Here is a 21,254-nt window from a genome sequence, read left to right on the forward strand (position 1 = left end):
ATCATTACTTTTTTATGCAACGCATGAATGAAACATCTACGCTAATTAGGGTAATGTTTGTACAGCTCAATGAACACCTCACCTGATGGTTAGTGATTTAGAATTGACAGCCCCTCACCATTACGCTTGAGAGTCTGTTGTTCTGAAGTGCTTTTATATCCGACCGGCATGAAATCAGGAGGGGATTAAGGCCGATGGCGGTCACTCGCCTCCTACCGTGTACCACCCAGTGGGCTGAGGGTGGAGGGGGCCGAGCTGCCAGTGCCACTGCCATATTTCATTGACTGTCACGCTTTTGCTGCTTGTGCCCCTGTGACGGCCTTCCCCTAGGCTTTTCGTTGTGCTGAAGATTTACCTTCCCACTGCACATGAGCAATTTGTCTGGGGCATGTGAGTGAGATGCGCTCTTCCAACTCCAGCCAAACTGACTGGGAGGCCTTTTAAGTGTGGAAATTGCTAAGATTTATCTTTTAACATCAATTATTGTATCTTTGTGTTCGCTGACATGTGAACTCTGCATGACCAGGCTCAACTTTGTGCATTGTTACAAGGAGTTTGACTTGTTACACAAAGGGTTGTACTTGTACTTCAAAAAAAAAAAAAAATAAATAAATAAATAAATAAATACTGCCTTTTTGGTTGCCTGAAACGTTGACTTGCAAGAAATGTCAAGCAAGAAAAGCATGTGCACATTGCACAAATTATTTGTATAGCACATTTCGCACACACTGGTGGTTATATTTTCACTTTAAATTAAATTAGTTACGGCTTGACGTCTGTGATAGATGTACTGCTATGAACTTTTTATTCTGAGTATATTGCTAAGTTAGATTTGGGCTATTTGACCTAAAATCAAAATCTCAATTAATTAAACATTTAATTCGATTACGATTAATAAATGATTATTGGGTAACGCTTTATTTCGATGGTCCATTTGAGTATTAGTAGACTCTAGGACTGATCTGTGATTATAGAGACCCCCTAGAATGGTTGGCATCATTTCTTCGTATGTGTTGTCTTTGGTCCTTGACGGTTGGCATCATCTCTTTACAGGTTTTGCATCACATCAATGGCACTTCACAATTCAGGATCCCCAAATAACTTGGTGGACTATCCTATCTCTCTGTGCAGTGGATTGGATGAACACAATATTTTTTTTTTTTGAGGAAGAGGGAAGCGTACAAGGCATCAATGCTTAATATGACTTAATATATACATATTTTTTGCATCTGATTAATATGCATCGGACTCAGTGCAAGGTTTCTTTGCATGCCGTTTTGTTTTTTTGGCACATATATATAAAAAAATGCATACCAACATTTTGGACGTCAGTGTGCAAAGACTTAAGTGTGACTTATTCAGTAAGTTCAAAAAGAGCATTGGTTTCATTGTAATCCTTGATGTTTGGGGCTGGAGGAATCGGACACCAGTGCAAAAAGCATGTCCTATTTTAACTAATGTGCCTTTCCCTTCCATTCTTTCATTTTTTTCGTTGTTTTTTTTTTATTCTTGCACAGCAGGAGAGCTATTTGTGTCATGAATTATTTCACGGGCTACTTAAGCCCAGCTCAGGAAAGTGACAGACAGAAACTCTGGCTTTTTGAGCTGAAAAATGGATTGGTGAAAGAATGTGGGCGTGTGCCTCCTGACAGCACCAGAAGTCACGTTAGTCATAAGAAACAATAATCGCCAAAGGGAGCGGGTGGGGTGGGGGGTGAGGATACCAAAACCCCTACAAACTTTTCAAGAATGAAATGCTTGCCACAGGGGGTTATAACAATTCAAGTGACTCATGCCGTTTCACATTTTCTCCCACTGCAGAAAATGCATCTTATCCATCATATCTCATAAGTTTGTCTTGTCCTTTCAGCTCGCATCTTTAACTCCCACCTATCATTTTCTATTTCCAAACAGCCCTGAATATAACTTTAAAAGAGTTTTTTCTAACTATTTCCCCCCGTTTGTTTTTAATCGCAGGCTGGACGTAAGGAGAAGAGCGATGCCCTCAACACGGCTATTGACAGAATGACTAAGAAGACCCGTGACCTCCGCAGACAGGTCTGTACACCACGAAACAATCATTTATTTACATTAAATTTGATTCAAGGTTGTGTCTTCCGCGCTATTTACAGTAATTTTAATTGTAAAGGAGCTTTCCAAATGGTGCATATTATTACATTACGTTCAAAGTGAGAGTGTAAAAGTGTTGTGTACAATGCTCCCAGCTATTTTCAATGGAAAGATGTTAAGCCAGGGGTGCCCAAACTCAGTCCTGGAGGGCCACTGTCCTGCATATTTTAGTTCCAACCCCTATTAAACACCTCAACCAGCTAATCTAGCTATACAAAATCTTCCTGGCAGGTGTGTTGAAGGAAGTTGGAGCTAAACTATAAAGGACTTCAGCCCTCCAGGACCGAGTTCGGGCACCCCTGTGTTAAGCTGTGTTCAGTTGCTAAATGTTTTTAGATGATGTCATACATCAATATGCACATTACTGACGTCATCACATCCAACTATTTCTGTTTGTTTAACAGGTTTATTTGGTATTTATATTTTCAATGTTTAAATATGCATGTCATTTGAATACATTACTGTGTATTTGTATGGCAGCGTAGACATTACTGTAATCTCCCAGACATATTAAACTCAAGTTCAGAAACTGGGGTCTCTTAAAGCTCTGGGATTGTGAACAATATAAGATTAAACGGTCAATTTAAGTTATTAAAGTTAAAACAAAGCAGAAGCAGACGTTTTAACTGTGTATATGTATATATAAACCACCGGACAAAAGTTTTGTTGTTGATCCCGGTTGTAAAAGCAACAAATAATAACTGGACTTCTAGTTGATCAATTATAAAAGTGGCAGAAGGTGGATCTTTCAGATGAATCATCTGTTGATCTGCATCCCAATCATCACTAATACTGCAGATGACCTACATGAACCAGCATGGACCAAAGATTCTCACAGAAATCAGTCAAGTTTGGTGAAGAAAAAATCATGGTTTTGGGGTTTTTCTCAGTATGGGGGCGTGCAAGAGATCTGCAGAGTTGATAGCAACATCAACAGCCTGAGGTATCAAGACATTTGTGCTGCCCATCACATTACAATCCACAGGAGAGGGCAAATTCTCCAGCAGGATAGTGCTCCTTCTCATACTTCAGCCTCCACATCAAAGCTCCTGAAAGCAAAGAAGGTCAAGGTGCTCCAGGATTGGCCAGCCCAGTCACCAGACATGAACATTATTGAGTATGTCTAATGTAAGATGGAGGAGGCATTTCCGAAAAATCTTGATGAGCTCTGGGAGTCCTGCAAGAACGCTTTCTTTGCCATTCCAGATGACTTTATTAATCAGTGATTTGAGTCATGTCAGAGATGTATGGATGCAGTCCTCCAAGCTCATGATGGAGTCAGACACAATATTCATTCTTTCTCCACTGCAGCAGGACTTTATATTCTATACTGGACATTATTTCTGTTAATGACAAGACTTTTGTTTAAGCAAAGTCAGACCTTTTCTGTTTTAATTAAATAATTAAAATGTTATTTTATTGTGGTAAAATAAGTATAATCTAGAGGGCTTTGCCCATAATACAAGCCACTTCTGATACCAAGTGATAAACTAGAAGTTAAGTATTATTCGTTGGTCTAAAACTTGGATCATAGGCGACAAGACTTTTGTCAGGAAGTGTATGTAATGACAGATTCTTGCATCCAGTTTTTGATTACAAACTCTGCATCAAATGGATCTGAGCAAAGTCAGACCTTTCTGTCCTGATGAAATCATTAAAAATCAAGACATGTTTATATTTTATTCTGGTAAAATAAGCGTAATCTAGAGGCCTTTGCCTTTCATAAGCCACTTCTGATACCAAATGATCAACTAGAATTTAAGCTATTATTTGTTGTTCCTAAAACTTGGATAAGCGACAAGACTTATTTCAGGTAGTTTAGAAGATTTATTTGCAGTTATACAATATTTAGTGTACTTTTTAAAAACGTGGTGTATGTATAAAACATTTTCCATTATGTGATCTGGCATTGTAGGTTTGGCATCATTACAGGTGTTAACAGGAGTATTTTAGCTCCTTCATGGTGGTAATGTATCTGGACAGTTCTTAAAGATGCGTGTTGTTTACTTTATATGTTATAAATAAATACGCCAAACCCAGGTGCTCATGATGATCATATACAAGCTAAGGATTTGTGTTTGTGTGTTTATAATTTCAGCTGCGGAAGGCTGTGATGGACCACGTGTCGGACTCTTTTCTGGAGACCAATGTTCCTCTGCTGGTATTGATCGAAGCTGCCAAGAATGGTAATGAAAAGGAGGTGAAGGAATATGCCCAAGTTTTCCGTGAGCACGCCAACAAACTGATTGAGGTAGGCACCTGTTTTCTCCTCTATGAAGTGCCAATTACTGTCCCTCGTCTATTGCGGATTTTAATTTCTGGATTTGCTTCAAAACAAATGATGGAACATTATTTGTACTCATCCAGACTAGCTGTTCCTTTGTTGAACATGGCATCTCAAAGAGCACGCTTGACTTGAAGGAAACCGCTGATTGTTAGTCTGTCGTCTATAGTTAAGACATTGATCTTTGTAGTATTTTTGCATTAGACAGATCAGCCTTCAGGGTGTTTATTGTGGGCTTATTAAATCGGCACTGTTATTTTTGTGTACACTGTGTTTTTGTAGTAGCTGTCATGTACATGCTAAGTGTGAGATGTTTTGGCAGACTAGATTAAATGTAGAGAGGATGGACCGATTAGGGAGTTTATAAACTTTTATTTATAAATTTTTTTGGGGGGGGGATTTATATTTTAGGATCCTGTGCTTAAAAGGGGGTGATTTTAAGAGACTCTTTGTCTTTGCAAGGGTTTTAGTATGCTGACAGCATGCTGCAGAGAAGTTGCATCTCTAAATTCATCCCCATCAAAGCATCGCTTTTGTAACAAATTCGCCGCCTTCAACAGATTTGAAGACAATTACTGTCAGACTTCAAATCGCTTGCTGTGAGCAACGTTCCCATTATTATGCCTAATCTGTAGATCTTGTAAGGACTGTGATGGTTTTGTGCAATGGAAGTTTTTAAATATTTAGCTTTATTTGTTAGATCATGAGAAGTGTGTAGGATGTCTGTCAGCTGCTGTATTGGCGGGTCGAGCACTTCAACATGAGCCCAAAACAAACCCCAGTTATACTAGATGATTCTGAGATCCTTCAAGATTGCTAATTTAAAAAGGCCCACCCACAAAGCGTAAGAAATCCCGGCTGTCACTCATGCAAGCATTCGGTATATGCTTGAAAGAGGAAGAACTTCAGATTTCAGCATGAAAGCTAGAATACAACAGCATGAATTTTAATCGATAGCCAGCACCATCGCTATTTATGCAGGGATGCATCGGAAGTCTCCGTGTCATGACTGTTAGATCCAAGCAAGCGCCATACAGCCCTTTTATCTTCTGTGCTTCATATTTTTTGTGAAGTGTCAGATAGGAGTCAACAAATGGCACAAATGCAGCAGAGCTGCTGGCTTTACAATGCCGCAGCCGAGCAATCACTGCATTTGTATGGACGGTCACAACTGCGAATCACATTTTAAGCCCAGCCAAAGAGCGAAACTCCTCCGAGCCCAAGGTTAAGTGCTGCCTCGGTGGGGAAACGCGAAACAGCTGGATATCCGCTGTCTTATTGATGGACTTCATGAAAGAATCTGCATTGTCGTTTCTGTTTGCGGCAAACGTATTCAAGACCGATAAATAGGCTGCGTCTCTTGTGGCGCTTTATTTTCCAGATAGATGTTTTTCATGCCGAATCACTGGGGGTTTTCTATCTCATGCTCGCATTGGCAGGGCCAGCGACAAGCTGACAGAAATGTTAGCTATCCTCATTAGTTTTTCAAATCTGTTCATCTTTAGTCCCTGTGGTAACACGTCATCCACCGACATTTCAGGCTGACCTCTCCCCACAGGGGGCAGGCCGGCCCTCGTGTGACACGCGGCGTACAGGGGACGGACTGGAGACGGAAATCAGTGAAGGGAAAAGGAGGGGTAATGAGTAAAAGCCTTAGAGTCTCACCAGGGGCTAAAGATAGTCGAAGCACAAGACGTCTGCAGAAGTCACATCCGTCTCCCTCTCTGCCTCTTTTCTCTCTTCCTCCTGTCTGTCACAGGCTTTATCGTTGCCTTGATTTGACACCAGTCAGTGGTTGCACCATATGGATTCCAACCTTAATCCAAACACGGATTACATGAACAAAACATGGGCTCATTTTGATAATTCCATTTTAGAGGCATTTACGAACCATTGTGGTTTACGCTGCCGTGCCAAAGCAAGGTCTGGATTCATCCTTGCATGTGTTAAACGCAATTCGTGTTTTGTTAAATCGCTCAGAGGAGGTGTGTTTTCTACTGCGGTAAAGTGTAATAGCGCATCTGTGCACAGGTTGGAAGTTTATTTCCACTCATTATCTGAAACCTGTTTACACTTTCAATACTGAGTGAGCAGATGGGCTTTTTTATTCTGTTAGTTATTTTTTAATAATTAAAGTAAGTGATCTAGATATGACAGATTCTCACACATTATCTTTAGAATAGGCAATTATAAATGTATTAAGCCTGTATGAGCTATGACTCATTTTCTTTCGGGTGTTGGCTATAATAATAGTAATAATAGTAGTAATAATATTATTATTATTAATAACAATAGCAGCAATAATAATAATAATAAAAGTAATTATAATAATAACCATAATAATAAAAGTAATAATAATAGCAATGATATTTATAATAGTAGTAGTAGTAATAATAATATTAGTAATAATAAAAATAAAAGTAATAGTAGTAGTAAAAAAATTATAACATTAATAAAAATAATAGTAATAATAATAAATAAAATAATAATAGTAGTAGTAGTAGTACTACTACTACTACTGCTAATAATAATAATAATAAAAGTAATAATAATAATAATGAAATTAAGAATAATAATAAACATCATCATAATAATAAATAATAGTAATAATGAAAGTGATAATAATGAAATTAAAAATAATAATAATAATAATACTCATCATAACAATAAATAATAATAGTAATAGTTAAAGTAATAACAATAAAAATAAGAAAATTAATAATAATAATAATAATACTCATCGTAACAATAAATAATAATAGTAATAGTTAAAGTAATAATAATAATAATAATAATAATAATAATAAAAGTAATAAAAATAATAATAATAATAATAATGAAATTAATAATAATAATCATCATCATAATAATAAATAATAGTAATAATGAAAGTAATAATAATAATGAAATTAATAATAATAATAATAATAATAATAATAATAATAATAATAATAATAGTAGTAGTAGTAATAATACTCATCATAACAATAAATAATAATAGTAATAGTTAAAGTAATAATAATAGTAATAATGAAAGTAATAATAATAATGAAATTAATAATAATAATAATAATAATAATAATAATAATAGTAGTAGTAATAATACTCATCATAACAATAAATAATAATAGTAATAGTTAAAGTAATAATAATAATAGTAATAATGAAAGTAATAATAATAATAACAATGAAATTATTATTATTATTATTATTATTATTATTATTATTATTATTATTATTATTAATAATAATAATAATACTAATGATGATAATAATAATAATAATAATAATAATAATAATAATAATAATAATAATGAAATATTACTAATAGTAATAGTAGTAGTAGTAATATTAATAATAAGCATTACTATCAGGGCTGATAAGGCTTGTTTAACTCGTTAGGATTGTGCAGTTTGATAGGGAACCTGCAGCTAAAATTGTCTGCTGTGTGTAGTGTAATCTATTAAATGTTCAGCAAAGTGTAATGCATTAAATATGAGCATTTTGTGAGGTTGTTGCGGCGGGGATTTATCTAAAGCTGACAATTTCATAACTCTTATAACTTTATAAATAACTTGCACAAAGCAGTGCTTTACTTGCAGCTATCATGCTGCTTCACTTTCATTGTGTTTGCGGAGTTGTGTCATTGTGCATCAAGTTATGCTTATAGCCTAGCTTTAAAATATTAAGGAAACTTCTTAATATTGCCTAAATGTCAGCACCACAAATAAGCTGACATTTTCTTTTGTCCAATATACTAGATTGTAATTTAACTTGGTATAAAATAGAATATATCTTGTTTATTTTGAAAAGTATTAATAAAATGGCAAAGAACAGGCTGGAAAGTTTTACATTAATCATTACAGCATATAGAAAACCTATTTATTAAATTCACCAAAGCACCACCAACAAGCTGATCTCGCCATAAAACATGATTCATTAGAATAAGAAAGTTAAGGTACTATTAGACAAGATTTTTATAATGAAAACACTTTGGAAGTTTTTAAAAAGAGATCACCAGGACAAATTTAAATCAATTGTTTTAATTATTATTTTTGAGTATTTATTAAATATCTAATTGGAAAATCATATTGAACACTTGATCTACAGTTTTTATGAATTTATATTTTATTTATATTTTTATAAATGTTTGCATCATCTGTTGTTGAAATATGAAGTTGTTCTCATGTAATGTTCTTATGTATATTGATCTTGCTGTGAACTAGTTAAGTTGCTGATGAATCAATCAAAATATAAATAAAAAAATAAACAAATAAAATAATAAATATAAATGAACAATATGAAGTTTATAAATAAATAAATAGAAACAAATACAATAAAAATAAATATAAATAAACAATAAATAAATAGAAATAAATGAATAAACAAATTAAACAAATAAATAAATTAAATTTCAAATTAAAATAAAAAAAATATATAAAAACAAATTAACAATAAATAAATAAATAAAAATATATAAATAAGTAAATTAACGTAAATACATAATGAATAAATAGATTCATCAAATTACAAAAAAAATTAATTTCAAATAAAGTAATTTAATAAAATAAAACTAAAATGAAAAAAAAATCTAAATAAATAAATAAAATTCACCAACTTTAGTACATAAGTGTACCTAGCATTAGAAAAACAAGAATTAAATTATGATTCAATATATGGCGCATACTCCAATATGAAATTTATGAAAGCATAAAAACCATAAGGCGTTTTGAGTTAACTACATTTTTAAAAAAAAATAATTAATAATAATAATTATTATTATTATCATCATAATCATCATCTTAGGACGTTTTGAGTTAATAACTACATTTTTAAAAACAATTATTATTATTGTTGTTGTTGTTTATAATAATAATAATAATAATAATAATAATAATAATAATAATAATAATAATAATAATAATAATAATAATAATTATTATTATTATTATTATTATTATTATTATATTATTATTATGATGATGATAATGATGAGAAAAATCATAATGTAAATAAATGATGATAATAATAGTAAAAATGTAGCTTTTTGATTTTGTTGCCAATAGAAAAATAAAAAAAAACAATTTATTCCTGAAAATGCTTGTGCTAAAACAACTAACGCGTCGCTTCTTGTGGTTTATTCCTTCAGTGTAAAGCAAATTACTAATGCACTAAGCCTGTACTGCAGCAGTGTGGAGGTCAGCTTATTCGTGACCTTGCACTGCCTGTTTTGTTTGGTAGAGGGTTGGTAAAGGGGTTTTAAATATGTAGGTTATGAAAAAAACGCATTGTCTGAAATAGCTGGAGCGTCTCACTCCTGGTTAGTATCCAATCTGTTGGCAGGGAGATGTCGTCTTGTGCATTAGGGATTTTTCCTGCATTCATGTAGTTGCCTTCTGTTACAAAATGAACACGGTGGGTTGAAAATGATGTGCTATATATGGGAGTTCCTCTGTTTGCTGATGGCTTTCATCACTAAGAATGGTCTAATATATATTTGACAGGCAGCCTTGCTGCAGGAGATGGTTGTGAAGGGGAAACTTTACCCTTTCTTAACTCTGCGCACTTGTCCTTTACTATGCTTAAGTGATAACCCTGAACTTTTATTATGCTGAGCTTTTGCTTTAATTTCCAGAAAAGATCGAGAATTGAAAGTGACTAAAAATGAAAGATGTTCTTATATAATGCATGCCAAGTGATGCTCAGTCTTTGAAGAGAGGCTGTAGTGTGCTCATGCATCACAGATTTTTATCAAATCAAATATTTAAGATAAATTACAAACTTTACTACAGCTGATCACAGATAGAATTAAGGACTACACAGTATTTGGTTTCAGCATTGATGTTGTAATGTGCACATCTGCAATCGTAACATCACTCGGTCTTCAATGCCAAATAGGGGTTATCGTTGACCAGAATGTTTAAAGCTTGTAGATTAATTGCAAAGTGTAACCATTGTGAAATTAAAGTTAATAAAAAATGCATTTGATTAGTTTTTCTATTTAACATGTTAGTTTAAAACATTTGGGCATGAGAAACTAACTTTTATGGCTTTATTAAAGATTAATTTCATTTATATATATTTACATTTATATTTCATGGTGTCTGTGGGGTCTTCAAATGTCTTAATTTTCAAAAACCAGACTTTTAGTTTTGCCAAAGTAGAGTCATTACCATATTCATGCGGGGGAGGAGGCAGGGAGGGGTTTTGCGCTTGTGCACGTGCGCTCAATTCAGATGTACAAAGACAATATGCATGGGATGCAGCGTACGCAGTGTTTCATACATCTGAATTTTTTTTACTGCGTACACACATTTACAGCTTTGTGTGTACGCAATGTTTTAGTATGATTTCAACGCAAGTCTTCATACGTGAGGCCCCAGGTGTCCGTTTTGATGACTAGTAAGCGGGGAAAAAAAATTACAAATGCATCATCACTTAGCGCCTCATGTGAAAGGGCCGGGCTATTGTGATGCACACGTGAAACCGCGAGAGGATTTTTTTTTTTTTTTTAGATAAATGCATACATATATATAATATAATATTTATATAATAAAAGAGAATATTTTCCGCCATTACAAAGATTCTCTCTTGCACCCCTGGTGGTCAGACTGCACACCCCAGTTTGGGAAACACTGCAATAAATAACAACAACAACATGGTTATGCAATTTGATTTACTAGTGAAATAAAAGCATATCATATTGCAATATATATTACAGAAAAAAATAAATATTGCAATCATTTTCTTTTTCCAACATTATTCAGCCCTGATACATGCAATGCATTGTCAATCACAACAAAGAGCAACTCGATTGAAAAGCAAAACCAGATTATCAGTTGTTCCTGAAAATCTCAAAGTAATTTTGATTCAAGTATGATCATCCTGCACAAAATGATAACCTGCTTCTACAAACGTGGCCCACATTCCACAAATAAGTGAGGAGATTTATAGTGTAATCCATTTTTTTCTCTCTCACTCTGTTTAGAGTTTAAATATGGATGTGATTGTTGCTTTAGGGACAGGCCCGGCGCCAAGATATCAGAGCTGAGGGGGCATTTTAAATCCATAGGGGGGGCACTAGACCTGGTGGCTAATTTTGGTCTCTCTTATTACTTTGATTTAGGCTATTTATTCACATTTATTATTACTTTGTTACTGACCTAAGGCAGTAATATACGTTTTAATAATAATAATAACCGTTTCGCTATTACTGATTTTATTAATGATGGTAATGCAACAATACCGCTTATTAATGCAGACGGATCATGGCTTTAGTGACAAACAAGTGCTTTAAATCATATGTTATTCTCCTTATTTATTTCCGTTTTATTTCAAATAGCAGGCATTTGAATGTTTAAAGTTTTAGGTAAAGACGTCTAATATTGCCCACACATGCAAGCTGAGCCACGATCAGACTATTTGTAACCGGTAAATAAATATAGTGAAATCAGCTTAACCTAGGGCCTGTTTCAGAAAAGAGGTTAACTGAAAACTCAGAGTATTTTAACCCTGAAATGAGAGAAACTCTGGGTTTTCCGTTTCAAAATGGCAGGTTTGTTAAACTCAAGAAAGCAGGGTAAGTCAAGCCTGTTTCTTAAAGAGAGGTAACTTTAACTCAGAGTCAGTTACTGTGGTAACTTACTCTGTGAATCTAACCTGGTCAGAAGCAGGTTTTATTCTCTAAACTCAGAGTTTCTGTCTGTCTCCTCCCCTTTTTTAAAGATGAAGCGGTATTTCTTGCCTTAGCCTTACGTTTCCACACACCTATTTTAATGCTCATTTTTGATATGTGCATAAAAACGATTGATAGAAACGTCATGATGCACATAATTTTTAAAATATGCATAAAAAACACGCATAACTGAGTAGGATAAACTTTTATTTGATAGAAAATGTGCGCATAAACTTAGATGGAAACACTTTTACTGAACAAATTTCAGTATGTACATTAAAAAAAAAAATCATGATCATATGATAATGAAAATGTGAGTAAATGGACAAACCAGCAGGCTGAGCATACTGTAACATGTCTTAAATATTGTTTTAGTCATTCTAAAATGCCTTAACTGTTTCAGTATTAGTGTATATTATTAATTACCTCCGAACGTCTGGTGCGTGTCAAGTGTCTCCGCGTCTCATGGCTTCAGACGCCCCCACATGTTCATTGTGTTTCAGCATTGTCTTCTGACATCGAGGCGCAAGTACATTAATTAGGCTAAATAAAGAATTAATTGACGCAGCTTCTTCTACCGCAGTAAATTCTATGTTTATTGTTGATATTTCGTGCCAGTTTAATCAGGAAGTGAAGATTTTTTTCTCTTTGACTCGTTAGATGGAATTTTATTTGTATCTTTTATGCAATATTCCAGTTTTGCACATAAATTTATGTAATATATTTGGATGGAAACATAGCTATTGCCTACATTTTAGTCACACACAGAAGAACTGTACGAGAATGGCTTATTCTTTTTTAATAAATAATTAAATTAAATTTACCTTCGACATGCACTGTAACTAGATTAATGGGATTATTATTCTTACTAAAAATTATTTTTAGTACTGCTTACCTTCTAAATGTTATATTAACCTCTATCACTTGATCAATAAAAAAGGCAGACACACAAGTGCACTGTTAAATCATTTAAAACTAATAAATGTATAAAAAAGTTTAGAAAAAAAATATAAACGTCTCAAATTACATTACTTATTTTATTATACTTAAATATTTAAATACTTAAAAAGTTAAATTAGGCATTAACTTGAGCAGCTGTTTTCCCACGCTAAATGTCTCTTCTTCACTGATGGTTGCTTCTTTTCAAATATATACGCTCATATTTGCTATAACTTTGCATGAGAACATCAAGTTCAGCTGGAGAAAGAAATGGTGATCTCTTTTATAAGATGTTGCCATAGTCACTCGTAATGTCTGCGCTCCATTGATAATGCCTTTTTAAAGTCACGGTGTGCGCGCTTAACTCTGAGTTGGTCTACTCGAAGTTGATTGACCCAACTCAGATCAGCTGTTCTGAAACCGAAAACTCTGAGTTTTTAATCTCTCGGTAAATCAACTCAGAGTTCAAGTTAAAACTCTGAGTTGTTTGAACCTCCTTACTGAAACAGGCCCCTAGTCATCCCGCTTCACGTAGCCTATTACCCAACCAACATCAGTGTTAGGGAAAAGCTAAATGTTACAATCTAATGTCATTTAAAACAATTCCTTAGTTACATTTTAAGACGTTAGTGTAGCCAGAAAAATACCTTAAGATACCAAAGATCACAGTTATTACCGTGAAAATTAGTTTGGCACGGATAACACGCAACTCAGGCTATTTAAGTTTTTTCTTCATTTTAAATGTAAAACTAAAGATTTATCTTAGGCTATCATAAGTGTGTTTTTTTCGTGATATTGTCTGGTTGTCATTTGTAAACCATCATAAACCATTAGGTTAGGCCTACCCGTCATGTTATTTATTTATTAAGCCTGTTTTAATAACTTGTTTTCAGGTTATTTTCATTTTAGGGCCATGAGCTACAAGTCAAAACAAACTCGATATGCTGACTGTATTTTAGCTCTTAAAATAGATCTACAATATATTTTATGTTGTTTAATTTTGCATGAGCAAATAGCAGTATAGCCTAAATTACATATTTTTAGAAGATTATCATTCTGCTTACCTGCAGGGCACGTGAAGGGTTTCTCGGTTGATCCGTGGTAAATCCACTTAAGCACTATATTCCATTTATAACACTGCAAACTTGACTTCGCAGGCCGATCATTTTTCAATGTAAAATAAGGCATTTATTAGGTGTTATACCTTGACTGCTGCTGCATAATGGGATGTTTCTCTACACAACTGTAAAAGTGCGCTTTTTTAACAATGTCAAAATGAAAGCAAACATTCAAAGGGTTCTGCGTTTTGTCAATTTTAGCTTAATTGTATTCATATTAATAACAATATTAATTAATAAATAAAAATATTATATATCTCTAATATTATATATTATAGTGTAGCCTACTCTGGGAAAACACTGCCTACTGTTTTTATTTAAACATTTTATTAGGCTATATTTTCCAGAATAATAATGTGAAAATGACTGGCAATTGTGTCTCTGCTAAAATAAATTTAACAGAATTTTTTCTGCGTTTTTCCTTTTAGCGCTCGAGAGTTGTGTTTAAAGAATTAGTTAATCAAAACATGAAATGAATTAAGCTGCTCGTGTATCATGTCACCCACTTTTCTCCCTTGTGAGTTGAGTGCGCCTCCATCGCTGTGTGCGCGTTTTATTTACGGGCGCACCTAACCTGACGCGGGGACCTGATCTCTGGACTATAGGACTAGCTTTAATCTCACAATTTTCATAATTTAATTGCTATGTGATATATTTTTAAATATTTAAATGTGTGTTCTAAAGGTTGGAACGACAGGAGTGTGAGTAATTAATAACAGAAAGAATTTTCAGTTTTGAGTGAACAATCCTTTATCAAAACTGGGGGGGCATAAATTCTTTCTGAGGGGGCAATGCCCCCCTTTGCCCCCCCGTAGCGCCGGGTCTGTGTAGGGAGGACATTTAATTTGTTGCACGATGAAGCATCCATGGCTATGACAGCAATGGAACTGCAGCCAAATTTTCTCTCCCCTCGCTGTCTTTTTTACGCCCGCAGAAGGCATGAAGTCGACACTCTCTGGGGGCTGGAAGAAGTGCCAGCTACGTATCTCATCTCTCTCTCTCTCTCTCTCTCTTGGTTGCATTTGCAGATACCACCATTCATATAGTTTCTTTTATAGAGGCATTAGCGTTGTAGTCACTCTGCTGTAGGTGGAGACCCTTCTGGCAACCTTCATACATCCCAGGAGTCCTCCGCCGTTACCTGTTTGCTAATTTCACCTTTTTGTTTTTTCTCCACCCCATTCAGAAAGCCACTTATATTGACTTTGAACTTCTGAGCATGCAGGAAGATCCGTCGCTTGGCTCCGAGTGTCAGTTCTTGGTCGCTGAAACGGTGGCAGTTTGGTTTTTATACCGTGAAATGCATCATTCCTGAAGCAGGATAAAAATAGAGCAAGCTTAGTTTTATTGCCTCAAGGCCTTGTTCTCAAAGGTTCCTGGCTGCTCAAGGAACACCGAGATTGTGCAGGGACTAAACTACCAAGTGGTACAGAAAATGAGAGGAAGAGTCATGGAGAGGGAGAGAGAGAGTGAGAGAGGAAAGGAATGAGTTGGCATTGCTGTTTAATAAACGTCACTTATTTTTGTGTAAAATTAGAGCTTTCTGGCTTTTGCATTAATACAATTTGCTTTTCAAGGTAGAATTATTGCTATTAATTAACCAATAAGTAAGACTTTTGCCTTAATATCTATTACACAGTAGTGATTGGGTTTCTGCATTGGGCAGGATTATTATTATGGTGTTATATAGGATTGTAATTACGTTCATATCTATCTGCACACCTCTGATTATTAATAGCAGCATGTACATGTATTCATCTATTGTTAATCTCTGTTCATAGCTAATGCAACCTGTATATAATGTTCATAGTGCATCCATCTTTAAGTGGTACAGATAGTTTTTCTGTAATTGCTCTTTATAACTTATCCTTCACTTGCTGCTGTTGCGTTCCTGTTTAGACCGAAAGTGCATTTAATTACCTAGTTCTTGTACACGTGTAATAACTATTAAGTTTAATCCAATCTAATCTCTCTAATTAGGGAAATAGAATAAGATCATGCAGAATATCTGCTTTTATAAGTAATAAACAGTCTTAATTAAAGGTAGGTATTAAGCCTATTACTATTAATAGTGAGAATTGTTACTTAAACTAAACTGTTGCCCTAACTTTTTACTTGCCACATTCAAACTTCAATATTCATTATGCATATTTAAATGATTAATGATCAGCAATGTCATTATTTGGCTTTAAAACCACAAGGTGGATGTGAAAATCATCATGAGTATATGTAGACCTGTCAAGATATATATTTTTTTGTTGTATGATATATATTGCACCAAATAAACAGCGATAAACAATGTTATTGTTATTTTAACACCATTTTATGCAACTCATTATATAACACCAGAATGGCAATATAATATCATCACAGTGCAAGTGCACTCTTTCAAAGAACACACTATATTTTATTCTAAGGAATATTGCATTTAATTAATTATTTTAACAATTTAAAAATTTGGGACTGGAGTCAGAATGTGAAAATTCATATCCCAAATATATAATTATTGTTAAAGTGCAAGATAACAGAGGCTGTGATATCTGCTAGCTGATCTATTTTCACTTGTCACACAACCACATTAAAATATACTATAGTAATATACAGTAAATACTATAGTGTTTAACCATACTGACACCTCCAGCAGAGATAGAGATGTTCAATCAGCTAAAATGTTGCTAGAATTGGTTTTAATGTATGGACGATATATATATATATATATATATATATATATATATATATATATATATATATATATATATATATATATATATATATATATATATATATATATATATATATATATATATATATATATATATATATATATTGCATCACCGAAAATGATTGAGGTCACGTCCATGTGTTGTGCGATAAGTCCATATATTGATTGTAACAGGTCTAAGTATATAATAAACACATTGGACTTTATGGTTCATAATAAAAATATATGCATGTTAAGAGTGGTGACAATGTTGTGACACTGTACTGAGTCTATCGATCTATCCATACTCCATATAACGACTGAACATATTTGTCATTAGTTTTAAATAAATAGCTTTTTTTTTTTTTTTTGAATCTTACAAATATTGATCAACAATTTCATTATTTGGCTTTTAAACCAAAAGACGGAAGTGAAAATCATCAGAGGTATATGATAAACGCATTGGGCTGATTGACAACTTCATAGGTGTAAAAAAAGATTTATGGTTTACTATAAGAAGCTCTGCATGTTCAGTGCTGTGACAATGTTGTGACACTGTACTTAGTCTCTATATTCCATATAAAGGCTGTACGTATTTGTCATTAACTTTAAATAAATAGCTTTTTTTTGGGGTTTTCTTTCTGAATCTTACACGTATTGATCAGCAATTTACATATTTGGCTTAAAAACCAAAATATGCTAGTGAAAATCATCATGAATTTATGATGAACGCATTGCACTGATAGACAACTTTATAGGTGTAAAAATAACCTTTGGTTAATAATGAAAACCTCTGCATGTTCAGTGCGGTGAAAATGTTTTGACAACACTGTACCGAGTTTAATAAATTCCATATAAACGCTGTGAGAATTCATCATGAACCTGAGTAGAGAGCTTTTTCTGGAGTTTTCTCTCTGAATCTTACACTTACTGATCAGCAATTTTATCATTTGGCTTTTAATACCCAAAGATGGAAGTAAAAATCATCATGAGTATATGATGAACACGTTGTGCTGTTGATAACTTTTATAGTTGTACAATAGCATTTATGGCATTTATTTGTAAAAAGCCTGTTCTTAACTATGGTCTTCGCTCACAGGATATTTATTTACTCTCTGTCCCTAAAGTGCGGACTGAGACGGGAAAAAGGCTTTTAAGTACGCAGCACCTTTTGCTTGGAATAATCTGCAACACAGTTGCAGTTCAAAGACTTGATTTCACTAAATGCTTTTAAAAAGACTATAAAAGTTTTAGAAGGTTTGTAGATGTTTTGAATAGTTGTCAGTGTGATTCATGTTAGCTGTAAATTGTTTTTTGTTTGTTGTCTGTTGGCCAGGATGCTCTTGTAAAAGAGATTTTTAATCTCAATGTGTCTTTCCTGGTAAAATAAAAGTTATAATAATAATAATAATAATAATAATGGCTAATAGGGCTGCAGGATATTGGAAAAATCTGACATTGCAATATTTTTTTCTCTGCTTTAAATATACTGTACACTTTCCCCAGATGACTTGAGAACTGCTATTTAGGAATAATTTATTTTTTCAGATAACTTGGAGTGATTCTGTAGGGGAGTGAATCATTCATAAATGTCAAAAAAACAAATCCAAAGCTGTGGTAAAAATGAAATTAAGGGTGTTTTATGGTTTCGGAGCAGTCAAATAGCATTCAGGTACAGGATTAGAATAATAAAATGTAAAAACACTGTAAAAGTCTTAACTGGATCCATAAATTAATAAAAATATTCTTTATTACAGTTAAAAATGGTCAAATTTCTTGTGCCTGATTACATTTGCTATCAGGCCTTATTCTTACACTTCACATTCACTCCATTTTGTTTTAATGCTGTAATAACACCAGCATTCTCATGTGTAGTTTCTCTTTGGCAGCTATAATCCTAACTCAACGTAGATCCTGCGATGTGCACATTGCGATACTGATACTAAAACGATCTATTGTACAATCTTAATGGCCAATAATAAAAGCTATGCATGTTCAGTGCAGTGTCAATGTTTTGACATGGTATCGTCATTTAAATTCTTTATAAAGGCGCAAAGTATTTGTCATGAACCTAAATAAATAGCTTTTTTTTTTTTTAGTTTTCTCTTTGAATATTGCACTTATTTCCAGTTTATCTGTGTGGGAAGGTGTACCCGCCAGTGAGATTGGACTCCTAATTTACCTAAATGGGAAATGAGAATAGGCTCACTATGAACGCTTTTCCCCTTTACTGATTCTGCTTGATACTTGGATGCAAATGAACCTTGCAAAAGACGTCGGTGGAGTTGTTTTTCAGCTTCGTGTTGTGAGCTTTAGAAACACTGCGAGTGTATCTGCTGTGCTGCGTGTACTGTATGTACTCGAAAGCTTCTGAAAGAACAAACTTGCCCCTCTGTTGACCCGCCGATGCCACAGAGGGGTGAAAAACCAGCTGCACTGATGGGATGTTGCTGTACGATTGAAAGACCTCAGGAAGAGGATCAGCACTTGAATGGAAATGACTCTAAAATTATGCGGAGCTGCAAGCCATTGATTGACATCTTGATTGTTGCGGGTCAAGCTAGTTAGTGTTAGACTTGCTTAAATCAGAGATGCTATTAAAATGCCTTTGTTGTAACACTCTCATTAGCTCGGGTTGTAGCACAGCGAGTGGAAACTGTAGGAGATGCAAAAATAAAATAAGTGCATTGGAATATTAGGTGTTTAAGTAAGCATTAGGTTTAATTTGGGCATAATTGTGTATACTGTAAATGCAGATTCTATTTGTAAAAGAGAAATACCCAAAAATTCAATGTCAAAGCTGATATGCGCACTCTGAAATCCCATAGATTCCCCATGTTAAACAAAATAAAAATGTCATTTCTTTTCAGTCTGTCTCTTCTCCTTCGTAATTGTTTGTTTTGCGTTAGGGGCTTGGAATGGAGTTAACATCTCACAGACAAAAGTTAAGATTGCTAGATTGCTATAAACTCACAATTACACACTTTATCCTTTAGCGAAAGATGCTTTTAGTGTAAAAGAAAAAAAAAAAACGCTGAATCCAGGAGAATAAAACACTGCAGCAAATCTTCCATGACCTTTCTCAGTGCCTGATTGGCTGCTTCTGCAGTAAAGCACTGGAGTTTATTTTACAGTTGCTTGTATTTCATTTACTCTCCTAGCCCACTAGCAGAAAACTAGTGTGGAATGCTTTCATAAGTAGGGCTGCTTGATTATTTGAAATATATTCATTATTATTTTGGTCATAATTGTAATCAGGATTATTTAAAAAGATTATCATGTCCAAAAAGTTTTATATATGTGTTTGTGTATGGTATGTATGTATGTATGTATGCATGTGTGTGTGTGTGTGTGTGTATGTATATGTGTGTGTGTATATATATATATATATATATATATATATATATATATATATATATATATATATATATATATATATATATATATACACATACATACAGGTTTAAAATATGCATGCGGTGGTAGACAGGTTGAAACACACCTTTTGCCCATGGCACATGGTCACCTACAAGCGACAAAAAAGTGATTTTTAACCATATTTTTATTTATTATACACTGTCCTCTCAATGGGTGAAAAATTTTCTATTTATTTATTTTGTATTAAGACTGTTGAATAAAAAAAGAAATCCACTATTTGTTTCTTTTATTCCGTTCAGGAGCCATGTGCACCCATTAACACCAGCTGCTAACATTTTGTACTGTATTGCCAAAGATGCCTATAAAAATATGTAATATTTAGATGAAAGCTTATGCTAAATAACAATGTAAATATCAGCATCAAATTAAAAAAAAAAAAAATATATAGAGCAAATGAGAAATAAATGTCATAAAGAAATAAAAAAATAGAATAAAAATCCCTAAAAAGTATAAAAATTACAAGAATAAAGTGTAGAATCTTTAAATTAGGCAATTGAGTAAATGATGCATTTCTAACATATAGATTTTTCAGTTTAGATGTATTCTCAACCTCTTTCAGTAAATAAAATAGTTTATCTGATTCATTTAGATCAAATAATGAATTATTCCATGTTTCTCTCAGCCTTTCGGCTGTGCACGTGCTGTCAGCTGTAAAGCAAATTGAAAGTAAATCAAGCTTCAAATAAAAATGACAACGACTCAAAGCGAAAACCAAAAGCCGAACCCCAGATATTTTGAGAGATTTAGAAACCCCGGACGAAAAAGTCTCAAAAAGGCGCATCTCTTGAGTCTGCAGAACACATGAGATTGTCTGTGGGAGTGTTGACAGTTCTTGCATACACACAAGAAGTAGGAAACATGTGGAAGAGATGATTTTCTTCTAGTTAACCTACAAAAGTCCTTCAGTTGTGAGCAGTGTAATTTTATTTTAAATTTTTATTTTTTGTATTTTTTTTTTATTAGTAGTTA

At 33.6% G+C, this 21,254-nt stretch overlaps 1 protein-coding gene across 4 annotated transcripts in view; it reads left to right on the forward strand.

Annotated features, from left to right (window-relative positions):
• ctnna1 (catenin (cadherin-associated protein), alpha 1) overlaps positions 1-21,254 on the forward strand; it is a 193,499-nt gene that overhangs the window by 76,943 nt on the left and 95,302 nt on the right. For all 4 annotated transcript variants that reach the window (XR_012389377.1, NM_131456.2, XM_073921163.1 and 1 more), the window contains 2 exons: positions 1,978-2,058; positions 4,229-4,381. Coding sequence is in view for 3 of the 4 variants with exons in the window: in NM_131456.2 (NP_571531.1) it covers positions 1,978-2,058; positions 4,229-4,381 (234 nt within the window). In the remaining variant the exon portion in view is untranslated. The remainder of the gene's footprint in view (positions 1-1,977; positions 2,059-4,228; positions 4,382-21,254) is intronic.

This window comes from Danio rerio, chromosome 14 (assembly GCF_049306965.1).
Source record: "Danio rerio strain Tuebingen ecotype United States chromosome 14, GRCz12tu, whole genome shotgun sequence".
NCBI lineage: Eukaryota > Metazoa > Chordata > Actinopteri > Cypriniformes > Danionidae > Danio > Danio rerio.